At 34.9% G+C, this 12549-nt stretch overlaps 1 protein-coding gene across 1 annotated transcript in view; it reads right to left on the reverse strand.

The window, feature by feature from the left end:
• Positions 1-1830: 1830 nt before the first annotated feature.
• Positions 1831-12549, reverse strand: part of LOC150088634 (HAUS augmin-like complex subunit 3) — a 142322-nt gene continuing 131603 nt past the window's right edge. Inside the window, exons 12-13 of the mRNA XM_090370276.1 lie at positions 3989-4166; positions 1831-1959 (exon numbers count right to left, since the gene is read on the reverse strand). Of these exons, the coding sequence (XP_090226402.1) occupies positions 1831-1959; positions 3989-4166 (307 nt within the window). The remainder of the gene's footprint in view (positions 1960-3988; positions 4167-12549) is intronic.

Consider the following 12549-nt stretch of genomic DNA (forward strand, 5'->3'; position numbering starts at 1 on the left):
AATTTTATGACTATGAGGAAAGACTCTGATTATGTGGGCTACAGAGCTAGGCAACCAGGCACTTCAGAGGTTTATAAGACTCTGAGACAGATTAGTAAAATGAATGAAGATGGAAATCTCGCTGTTAAAAATAATTCCAGAACTATGGGTCATACATTCAAATTATGGGGGGGGGGGTTGAAGTTTAGATTATATTGTAGGAAGTTTTCTTTTAGCCAGCAAGTCAATTGCTGGAACGAGTTGCCCTTGCAGGTACTTGAAGCTGACAGTTTAAATAAATTCAAAGATCAACTGGATATTTACCTGTGTGGGGAGGGAAGCATATAACTTGTATTTTCTTATCTACTCATTTTTTATATATTTTTTTTTTGCCAGTGCATATTTTTACTTATTTATTTTTTTTGCCAGTTTAAACATATACTGGTGTGCAAAACTTAAGGACCAACACTATTTCTAAAGGTTCAACCACAAAATCAAACGAAATAGCCTGTGGCAATTTGCATAATTGTGGTCGTTCAGTAGAAAGCTGGTGCACATGCAAAAATTTGAATCGTGATGAGAGGGCTAACCTAAACAGATGAAAGCAGCAGTTAGTGCAAATTACTGAATGGTGAGCATGATTGTTATAGATGTTCGATTGGTTTCATACAGTGCTACAGACAACAAAATGGGCAGTACACAACATTTGGATGACTTTATCCAGGGTTGAATAATTGGGAAGCTTGAGGAAGGTCGAAGTGCGAGGAGTGTGGCTGCAGAGTTCAGTATCACCCATAGCATTGTCTCACGTGCGTGGTCAGCCTTCAGAACGACAGGTACATCTGTTCGAAGGACCAGTGGTGGTCGTCCATGAAAAACAATGCCCAATGATGACCGCCATATACTCCTACAGGCCAAGAGGGACCGACACCAGACAGCGGGATCCATTGCAAACCAGCTGCACAGGACGCAGGATATTGCAGTTTACTGTGGCCAGGTGACTCCACCTGGTGGACTGTTTGCCAGATGGCCAGTACAGTGTGTCCCTTTAGCACCTGCCCATTGGAGACACCGTTTACAGTGGTGCATCGAACACAAGGACTGAATTACCGCAAGAACTTATCAACAACATTGTTCTATGGACAGGTGGTGCAAAGCCTGCATCGACATTAGGGGTGGCCATATCTCCTACTGAGGACCACCTCTTCCCTTTGTTCCATCTTTGGCAGTGATGCATCTGTATCATGGCAGCCAGTGCTATGTTGTCAATTTTGAATAAAGTCCCTCTGTACTATTTTGTTTCCATTGTTGGTACCGACACAACAACGGTGCCATTGTTGTTTCCTTCATTTCTGTACCTCACGAGGTTCCTTTGGTATGCTTTTCCCATATCCAGGCCACTCCTATGAGAAGCTACAGGTGAAAACTGGACTGGTCCTTAAGTTTTGCACACCAGTGTACTATCTTCACTTTGTCAGAAAGAAAGAGTAGGGCTATCAGTCACACTTGCCAGTTTATATATAAAAAAAAAAAAAAAAAAAAAAAAAACTTTAGCCAAATATTTCTTTCCATTGCATAAATTCAGGCCCTTCACTTTTATTAACCAATCCTGTTTATTATAGCCAAACTTTGCTTACATTACCATATTTTTTGTGTGAACAGATTTAAATTTACACTAAATACTATGATTCTCTCAAATTTATCCAAAAGGGAGGAAAAAAGTGAAATGAACAATGCAAAATACATTACATCCAGGAATTTAAATAAAAGCACTATTCAATATAAATCATTATATACAAATGCCTCTCTAGGAAGTTGATTCATATTATTAGCTAACATATGCATGTCAGATTATTGTTGTGCATATTTTTCTAACTTCTTTTGTAGCGTTTCAACTTTCTTCACTAGTTGCTTTGGATTAGTAAAAAAATCTACAAATAAACCATTTTCTTCTGATTTCAGAGGATCTTCTTGCTGCACCTAGAACAAAAGAAACATTCATCTTTTAAATCTTGCACATTCCCTATATATATAAGGGTTATCCCAAAAGTAATGCACAAACGTGGTTAATTTAAAATCAATTTATATTGTAACATAACTTATATTAAAAATCTTCAGTGTAAAAATCTTTCATGCCATTTAACTGTCTATTGCCTTGGATCACAACTGCCCTCATGCTTCTAAAGACAAATCTGTCTTCACAATGGTCTCTTGATCTTGGGGAATAGATTATTCATATCCCACTTGTGATTGGTGAAAACAAGCTGTACTTCCAACATCTTTGGCCACTTCAGACAAATTCAAGCATAATTTCTGAGGAAGAAATGTTGCATAGTGGTTACTGATCTTCCAAATAGCACACGACCAGTGGCAATAATGACTTCGTAACCACAGTCCACACTGACTATTTGTTTCACCTTTGGTTGTTGCCATCGACATTTAGAGGGGCATGGCAAAGATGGATGCTTCCACTGAGATTGTGTCTTCAGTTCCGGTTCAAATCACGTGCCCATGTCTCACAAATGGCAACGATGCATTTTATTAAAACTCTTCACCTTGTCATTAATATGCAAGTAGCTGTATTGAAATTTCTTTACACTATGTTGTTCATCTGACAAGCAAATATGGACCTACTGGGCATTTACCTTTTGTTTTTGTAAAAAACAAAAGGTACATGCCCAGTTAAAATTTGGTGAAAAGATGATTTCAATATTCCATTTTTGTTGGCTATTTCTTCGCAGGTCACATATTTGCCTTCCCACCAAAATGGTGGTAATAATGACTGTTAATGTGTTGTCCGTAGATGTTTTCAGTCTATTTTAGCATTGCTTGTCTTCAACACAGTTCTGACCTTGATGAAACCTTTGAGACTAACATGAAATTATGCTACACTCTGTTAACTCACCACACACACACACGAACTTCCCACAACAATTCATAAATTTGTGTTGGCATTCAACCACAAAGTTTTTGATAAAAAGATGTTTAATCTGACCTGAAGCAATATTACCATCCATTTTTAAAAGCTTTCATTGCTCCTGCAATGAAGGCTTTCATTCATTGCAGGAGCTCTGTTTCAAGCAACTAATGTTGAGGTTAAACTTCAGATTATTATCCTGATAAATGTCAATTGCACAGGCATATGGAGCAAGGAGTATGTATATAGTGTGCATTACTTTTGGGTAGTTCTCATATTTTAAGCCTATTTTAACTAATGGAGTGCAAAGCTGGGTAAGAAATAAAGGAACTGATTAAAAATTAGAACCGTATGAAAAATACACGACACTAATAGATGGAAGCAATGGCAGGACCATATTTCAAATGTGGAAATAAGAAAAAACTTTATAGTAACAAATATTCAGAGGTAAGAGAAGGAAGATTAGCTAACCAGATATATAAAGGAAAAATTAATGACAACAATCTTAGATGTAGATTTAAGAGAAAGGAGGGTTCATACAAGCTTCAGAGGAAAGGGAGTTTATTTCAGCTCAGGCTAAAGATCTAATAGGAAATGCAATAGCAAAGAGGAAGGTAGTGATTGAAAGGCTGATGTGTACTATTACAGTGCACCCACTGGGTATAACAGATTAGGATTAAAATATTTCAAACTTTTTGGAATAACGAAAGTGATATTATACACAAAATAATGAGTATAAAATTTCATTCATAGTTTTATGCCCCAGTGTGTCATCACTGGTGCAATGTGTGGATTAAGGCATTTTGTAGTCTAAAGAAGATAGAAAGAGTAGCTATGAAGTATAAAATAAATCATTAACTGGAATCCTTCAAACAAAAGACTACCTATACATTGCCTTCTAAATTCACAAGCTTTGCCAAAGCATAAGATAAAGCTATGAAATATGCTTATTTTTTGGATATTTTCTAATATTCAAAAAATAAGAAATATTGCAAATGAGGAACTTTTTTTTCTTATCATTAATTGCCATCTTAAGATAATAGCTGATTTTACAGATTTTGAAAATTAACATTTAGGAAAAAGTATGCCTACCCTTTTCCTTTCTTCAATTTCTTTTATAATATCTGTTAGATCTTCTTCGAGGACTCCTAATTTACACTTCAATGTATTGATTACATCACTGAGGTTCCTAAAATTCGATTTCAGCTCATCCTTAAAAGTGCATCTATCCTTTGCAGTTAAAAATTCAAGTGTTTCAATATTACTTTCCCTATTGGGGGGGAAAAAATCAATCACTTTAATTTCACAGTTTTAAATCTTGTTTTCAATTTTTAACTGCTATTAGTAATATAATTATACCCAGTGGTAGTGGTGGCATCCAAAATTTAGTAAAAACAGTGTTATATCACCTGACAGGTGTCCAACTTTTTTTTTTTTTGTTTTTAATTTTTGGAAAATGTTTTTGGTTTTGTTTAAACAGTGCCAATATTTCATCTTTTCTTAATGGATTGCAGTACTCATTGTACTTTTTAAATTTTAATAAAAAAAAAATCTAATTTTTAAAACACACCTTTTATTTTCAAAGCAACAAAAAATAAACAAATTAATTCTGCTGAAAACTTCAAAAAAATAAGTTCTAGACATACAATCTCTTAGTCTCTTTCATTTTTCAGTTTAAAACCTATGAGTTTATGAAATTTCAAACATGCACATTCATTTCTGCTTATTAATTATAATAATGTTATTAAAAAATAAAATAAGGATATATATATTCAATACTAGCAGTTTCTTCCATTTTTAGGTTTATTTCAAAATTTATCTCAAGTTTCACATACTTTGATGAAATTTGAAACTGAGGGTAAAAAAATTTCAGATTTTTAATCATTGATTAATGTGGGAACTATTTTCATAACAAGTGCAGAATGGGAGAGGGCACTGTCATGCAACAAGAACCAGCTACCTTTCTCTCAAACTTACAGCCTCACCCAGGAAATACAGTTCAGTAAGCTTTGAGCCAACCGGGCGCTAGCCAGGTGGGTAAAGTGCCTGCCTGGAAACCCAAAGGTTGAAGGTTCAAATCCCGCCTCGGGCTTGGATCACAGTAAAATGCAAAAACTTTGGGAGGTGCATTATGGCCACAGAAGCCGATGCATCAACAACTAACAAAAAAAAAAAAAAAAGTAGGTTTTGAAGCACCTATACACAGAATGCAGCACTGACTCTCTCTCTCTCTCTCTCTCTCTCTCTCTCTCTCTCTCTCTCTCTCTCTCTCTCTCTCCCTTTAAAGTCCTTGTGAACCATACCTTGTTTGTTGTCTTGATCCTGGACTTCTGTAAATGCAATGTTTGGGCCTTGGTGGTGATTTTGAAGTCCACTGTATATTCTGATGCTTTGTCCCTGGGTCATACTGAAACACCCAATGCTCCAGTGACAATATAGCCAAGGAAATTAGTATTGTCTTGACAAGTCTGGATGAAGTTTTCACACGATGACATGCTTTGTTGCTTCTACTCATCCGTGAGACTGCAACAACAACTTTGCACAGATCATCCTTTTCCCTAAATCTTCATGCAGAATTTGACAAACTACCTCCTTATTCACATTCAACTCAACCATCATTCAAAGAGTTGTTCCCCAGCTCTTTCTGTTATAGCGTGTGCGCTTACCCATGTGCTGCTGCTGGTTCAGTCTTGCCATCAATTGAAGCTCTCTGTGAATTATACAACTGCCGGTAAGAACGCACGCTAATATGTGTATCCAGAAAACCTGGGTTTCATATGATAGTCCAGCAGTTTTGATTAGGACTAATCTTGTGCCCTCAAGACTCACTCAGATTGACACTGAGAGCAAGCTCGCAGCATCGAAGATTGCGCTGTGATTTCACTAAAAAACCTTTCTTTGTAATTGGATCTTTGAGGGCCGCTTAACTATGGTTCAAAATCAATGGTCTACTCAGTGAATTATGTGTAGCAGAGAAATGTCACTAGGCAAAATGATCAACAAAACAAGGTTTATTACACATATAAGTCATACAAATAGTTACAAAAGAATCTGGTCAAAGTTTTAGCATAATTGGCAATTGATTGTTTGGAAACTAACTGAATAGCAGGTATAATCTTGCTGCTACTAGTATTACAATTTTACAGTGTTCTTCGTGTTGGCACTTCCACCATTACTCTCACGAGTACTCACAATGACTGGCGTACAACTATTCTACTGCTGGAATAGGGAAGCATGTCAATTAAACAATTACAATTAGTATTTTTGACAACTAGGTCATTAAGTCTCATTACCTGAGTAGTCGGGTTTGGTTTGTTCTAAAAAATGCCAGTTAACTTACCAACAAATCGTCGTACTCCTTCTGCACTTCTGGCTATGGCTTTCCGCTCCATAAATACAGTTTTGGGGATGCCTGTTCAATCGACATGATCTGAGATCTTCCTCGATTTTCTTATTCTGGTGCTCTTCACAGCTCTGTTGACTACACTCGGCTTCTAGAAAACTCTTCAATTCTCTGAACTCTTGAATCTCATCCACCGACTTTCAAATCTCCTCTCACAAATCTGCACGCTCTAAAATCTAGCCAAAGAAGGTCTCGTTTTCTATACCCTTTTCATATATATATCCCTGCATCCCCCTTCCTAAGTTTCCTATGACCTGTTCTGATTTCACGGGTTAATTATGTGGGGCAAAGAATTACACTTGGCGACTGTCAACTTTTGGGATTTGACACTACTAAAAATGATATATGTAGAAGGGAAATCTCATATTTGTGTAGGGCAGTTTCTTTTGTTTTACAATTGCAGTCATCGAACATAAATCGACACACTTATGTATGGAATTTTGAAATGACAGTCAATGTTTATCGGATCTGATTGTGTAAGATATGTCTCTTGTTCTGCTTAATCACCTTTCTTCGACAAAAGCCGCGTTCTCCCCTCGTCGTTCTTGGGGCTATTACTGCCTGCCTACCTGCTATCAGGAGAGGGACCTGGCGTCACTAATTGACTAGACACTTAACGGATGTATAATATTTCAGCTACTGCATCCCCTGGGGCGGTGCTGGTTGCAGGTGCCAAAACGAAAGTGAAACGCAACAAATTCCGATGAAGTGATGCAACTTTAGTTATACAGGCTGCGGAAAAAGTATAGGGCACTTTGAGGAATAAATGCTTCTTAAAAGCGGGCGAAAGGGATAAAAATGATAGCATTTTCACAGAGTGAAACAACATTATCTTGCCACAATTTCCCAAACTTTTGCAATTCTGTCCTCATTTTGAGAGGTTGATGGACCCCACTTCTTGGGTCATTACAAACATCCCCACTGTCTTTGAATGGATGTGAAGATGTTCACAATGAATGCTTATACCATTCAAACACACTGGTACAACTTAACATTTCATCACCATGAACAGTTTTTAACAATTCATGTTTCTGTTGCAGATTTTCCCAGTTTAAAACAAAATTGGGTATTTGTTTGATATTTGAGATTCATGTTGCTCTGTTTCAAAATTGTGACATGGAACATTAATGCTACTAACAAAACTGGTTGTTAATTGCAAACTGTCAGCCTACTGGACAATCTCTTTACCACCATCTGTTGGAGGAAGTTTGAACTACAACTTACCACTTCTATTTATCTTAAAACTCACTGAAAATAATTGCACCAGTGCAGAAATAACTTTATTGCCACACCTCATATTGACTTTGTTTATTAGAAAAGCTTTCCATATATGGTAATAACAGTTTAGTGTAATGGATGCATTTCAGGAAATAACTATACTAAACAATATAAATTTAATATACTGATATAATATAATTACAATCTCTGAAAAACAAATTCATTATCTTTTCATACTTTTAGAATAAAAATTTCATTATTTCTAATATCTAAACTGGAAGTAAAAGAAGGGATGCCCTCCCAAACATTCAAGGATGAAAATCACCCACCCCCCAATTGCATTTCTTCTTTTAACTTTATTTTATTTACCACTAAATAAATAAATACATTTTATTTATAAAATGTATTTTAAATTATACAATTTTGACACTGTAGCTGACAAAATTTCAGCTTTTTCTTCAACTGAAAAATCACATCACCCACTGATGTGATTTTTCAGTTGAATTTTTTAGTTTAATTCATTTTTATCTATAGCTTCTTTCCTTTTACTTGAAACATTTCGTGCATTGTCTTTTTAGTAATTTTTGAAGTTGCTAAGCCATCAACCATGGAATCTGCTCCATGAACAATTCTTTGGGCACTGACAGTTTCAACCATCATTGAAAATTGTCATTGTCAAATAGACAATACCTCGTTTTCTGTGGGGTGTCGTCTGAGAAATGCAATGACTTACACTGCTTTTTCTCAAAACTTTCATGACAAATGTCAAGTTTATCTGTTGATGGAGCATTGCTATACAACACAGACTGCCAATTAAGAGATTCACAAATCTGTAAATAATCATATTTTTCTTGATCTGCTGCTACTAAAGACATGTTTCTCAATGGAATATTTTAATACTGCAGCTCCTTGAGAAATATGTAGTGCTGACCTCAACATGGCATCGGGTAAAATGCAAATATCTCCTTTCACTATTTTACACTTTAAAGTAAACTTCTAATTAAATTTTAAATATAATATTTTCAAAATTTTGCAGTCTTTCTTGTGTGTACAAGCTCCTAAACAAAAGTCAATGTAATGATCTGGCTTGTAATTATTTGCATGTGTCATGTACACAACTGTGAGTGTTGATGGATATTTTCATTTGAAGCATCCAGCACATTGTTGAAGTTATCTGTTTCTGGAGAATCGGTCTTCATTTCTTCAAATTAAGAATCATTCAGAGTATTATTGCATTACAATAGAATATTTTCAGTCTATCACCAAATTTTTTTTGCTAACAAACATCTGTGAGTGAATATCTTCATAAAATTTTAAAAATTCATAAAAACAAAACCTTTGTACATAAATGCTTTTAATTATTAATTTGTTCTTATTTTGATTCAGTTTCTCAGTATTATTTCAAACTAATAATCGAATCAGAATAAAAAAAAAATTAGAAAAACTTATTTCTCTTTTCACTTATCACTTGATTCGATTTCATCAACTTCTGGATATGAATTCCAGCTTTTGTAAACTAAAATCAGAGAATAATGGTTGATAAGCATGAGCTCCTCCAAATTTAAAATCTATTTTCATGCTCTCATGCTCTCAGCTATCATAAATGTTCTCTATAATTACTTAGAAACACACATAAGAGATGACAATTTGTGTAGCATTTATGTATAAGATAACATATTGGAAGTTGCCATTAATGTACAGTAGAGTAATATATGGACAATGTAAGAAGTGAATACAAAACATTTTTAAAATTTATTGTGTTATTCATACAATTTTTAATCATTAAATTGACTCTGATAAGAATCTACAGTGATATTACCCCCCCCCCCCCCAACAGTTCCATAAAGAATAATGGCACTCACAACTACATGTTACAAATGGATTTTGTATCATTATCATGTGCATCCATAAAATCTTTTTCTGGAAATACAAGTAATTAACCAAATAGCATTGACAGTCATAAAAACTTTAAGGTGTTTTCTCTCTCTTGCCTCATCACTGAAATATTAACAAAAATTAAAACTTAAAGGTTGGAGAGAATTTTACATGAAAATTAACTACACAAAAAGTTATTAAAATTGGAAGAGACAAGGAAAATTTATATCATAGACTATGGTAAGACCTTTTTTGAATCACCAAAAACTCTAAAAGTTAGTAACTAGTTTGGTATAGTAAGAGCATCAGCGTAATCATTATGACATTAAGAGTATTTTTTAATGAAGATGGATAAGGAAATCAAAACAGAATAATAACCATTAGACATGGAAATAAATAACAGCAAAATAAAGCAGAAAGCATAGGAAGCCAGTTAAGCAAATTCATTTGGAAAAGCAAAATGAGAAAAAAGCTGTTCACAATAGTTTTAAGCTAGTTGTAACTGATAAGAACTGGATAAAAATGGGACTGATCATAAACTAGTCTTTGGAAATTAGAGTTTTAGAAAACTAAATGAAATTAAGAGATAGAAGCAATTGGTAAGATCATATTACAAATGGATAAGAAAAAGAATCTTGGGTAAAGCAAAAAATATCCAATCAAAATTAAGTGAATCGAACAGAGTACTCCTAGACTTACGTAAGTCGGAATTTCCCCCATGCTTGTGCAGTACTCGCTGAATTGATTGAATCAAAAAAGAAATGTTCGACGAACATGTAAACAGAATTATTTATTGTATTTATTCAATTTTCTATCTCATGTGCAGGAAAAATTACAAAAGTGTGCAATTTAAAAAAATTTCAAAATTATAAAATTACAAAAAAAAGGGAAGAGACAGGCATAACATCAGTAAGTTTTACCTCTCGAGCATCGTTGCCAGAATCAACGTCTTCAGCTGATAAGTATGCTGCTGCAGAGGTTGAGGAGGGGTCGTCAGCTGCTCAACCTTACAAAAGAATATACTAATGGATGACCGAATGGTGGCTTTTTTCTTTTCATCATAGATTCTTTGTAGCAAGCAAGCAAGCATATCATTCAACCCTCTGTTAACTTTTAAGAATCGTTCGCTGTCAGGATCATCCTTCTCAAACCTCGCCATTGCCATCTCTCTGGTAATGAAGCGTCTCAGCTCCTCATTTGGTTCATGTTGAGCTTCGTCAGCATTTTCTTCTTTCGCTATCGCTGCCTGCAAGTTACTAAGTTCATATGATTCGTCTTTTTCAAACCCTTCGAAGCCTTTTATGTGTTGTGTGCATATTTTCTTCCAGGCACCATTTAAACAACTTTTAGTAATTGTTTTAGTAATATTTAAAATGGTGTGGTAAATATTTTAAGATTTCCAAAAGTCTCTGAACATAAAATTTTTCTCGTCTACTGCAGACAATGCCTGAGCAAATGTTATGCACAAATAGTATGCTTTTAAATTCGAAATAACACCCTGAGCCATAGGTTGGATGAGTGAAGTCATGTTTGGCAGTAGAAATGACTCTCACGTTCGAATTGAAATCATTTAGATACGTAGGATGTCTATGAGCATTATCTAATAGAAGCAAAATCTTGAAAGGAATGTTGTTGTCTTTTCTTTACAATATTTTTCAATGAAAAATATTGTAAAGAAATATTGGAATGAAGCAGCATTTAAACCAGTCCTCAAAGAGAGATATTATTATCAATGCTCTTTGGTTCAATAGGAAATGCATGGACAGGGTGAATTTATTGATACCCTTAAATGCACGAGGATTTCCAGAATGGTACACAAGCAGTGGTTTAATCTGTAATCTCCCGCTGCATTAGCCCCAAGCAAAAGTGTGGCCCTATCTTTCGATGCCTTGAAACCTGGCATCAAAAGATAGGGCCTGTATGTTCGATCCGGCATTTTTTTCCAATACAGAGCAGTCTCATCAACATTAAAAATTTGCTGCGTTGAATAACCACCTTCATCAATAATTTTTCCCAATACAGTAAACCCCCGCTATTCGTGGGGGTTACGTTCCTGAGAAATGCCGCGAATACCGAGTTATGGCTCCCATAGTAATAAAGGGGTTCCGTTCCAAAGTATGAAATATATAAGAAAAACTAGTCTAAAATTTTGTCCATGTATGTATTATATGTACTTTCATAATATGACTATGTACATAGACGGTTTTTTTTTTTTTTTTACATAGACAGTACATAGTGAAATGTAAGCATATGGCATAGAAATGAAAATAAGAAACAATTTAATATTAAATGTAATATTTATTAGAAATTTCAAACAAATCTTTCAAACCAGTGCCTTTGCTAGCTAAAACACTTATCCCGCCAGTGCTATCACCAGTTTCGCTAAAGTGTTGATAAAGGAGTTTTGTGTTTTCACGAATGATGAGTGAACTTAACGGAATTTTATTTTGAGTTCGGTCTTCTATCCACAGATTTAAAGCCTTTTCCATTTTTTCTAATTTAACATCACGAGTTACAGAGCAAATTTTTGAAGCAATTAGCGTGTTTTCACGGACACTACGGCTGATTTTTTCTTCCGATTTCTTGATTGATCGTACTGTTGACTCATTGATTTTATAATGTTTTGCCACTGAGGAGACACTTTTAGAAATTTTGTCTAATAACTCAATTTTATTCGCTAATATCATCACCTTCTTTGATCTTTTCACATTTCCCTTGTTATTCATAGCCATATTTTTGTACGGGTTAGAAAGAACTTGTCCACAATAAAGTCACTTTCTTCCATTAACAGACTCGAAAAAGTCTGTTTTACACTGCAAAATGGTAGATTTATCACTTTTGTAAGCATATCAATTTATAAATTTATTCAATTTATAAGCATATAAATTAAAAGCAAAACGACGAAACCTTCCACGACAAGTGCATAACACATACTGAACAAGGATTAGCGAGAAACACCCACGCTCGCGATTTTGTCACCTCTCCCTCCACCCACTGAGTGCTGTTTTGACCAGGAAAGATAATGTTACCCACGCCCATGTTTTTTATGGTGGAAAATGTTTACGGCGCTTTAAAATTCACATTTTTTTAGGTTTCATTTTATATTAAATCAGCGACCGCGAATAGCGGGGGTTTACTGTACATCACAAAATTTCTC

Source organism: Mastigoproctus giganteus, chromosome 3 (genome assembly GCF_048544385.1).
Source record: "Mastigoproctus giganteus isolate SK-2022 chromosome 3, ASM4854438v1, whole genome shotgun sequence".
In the NCBI taxonomy this organism is placed as follows: Eukaryota; Metazoa; Arthropoda; class Arachnida; order Uropygi; family Thelyphonidae; genus Mastigoproctus; species Mastigoproctus giganteus.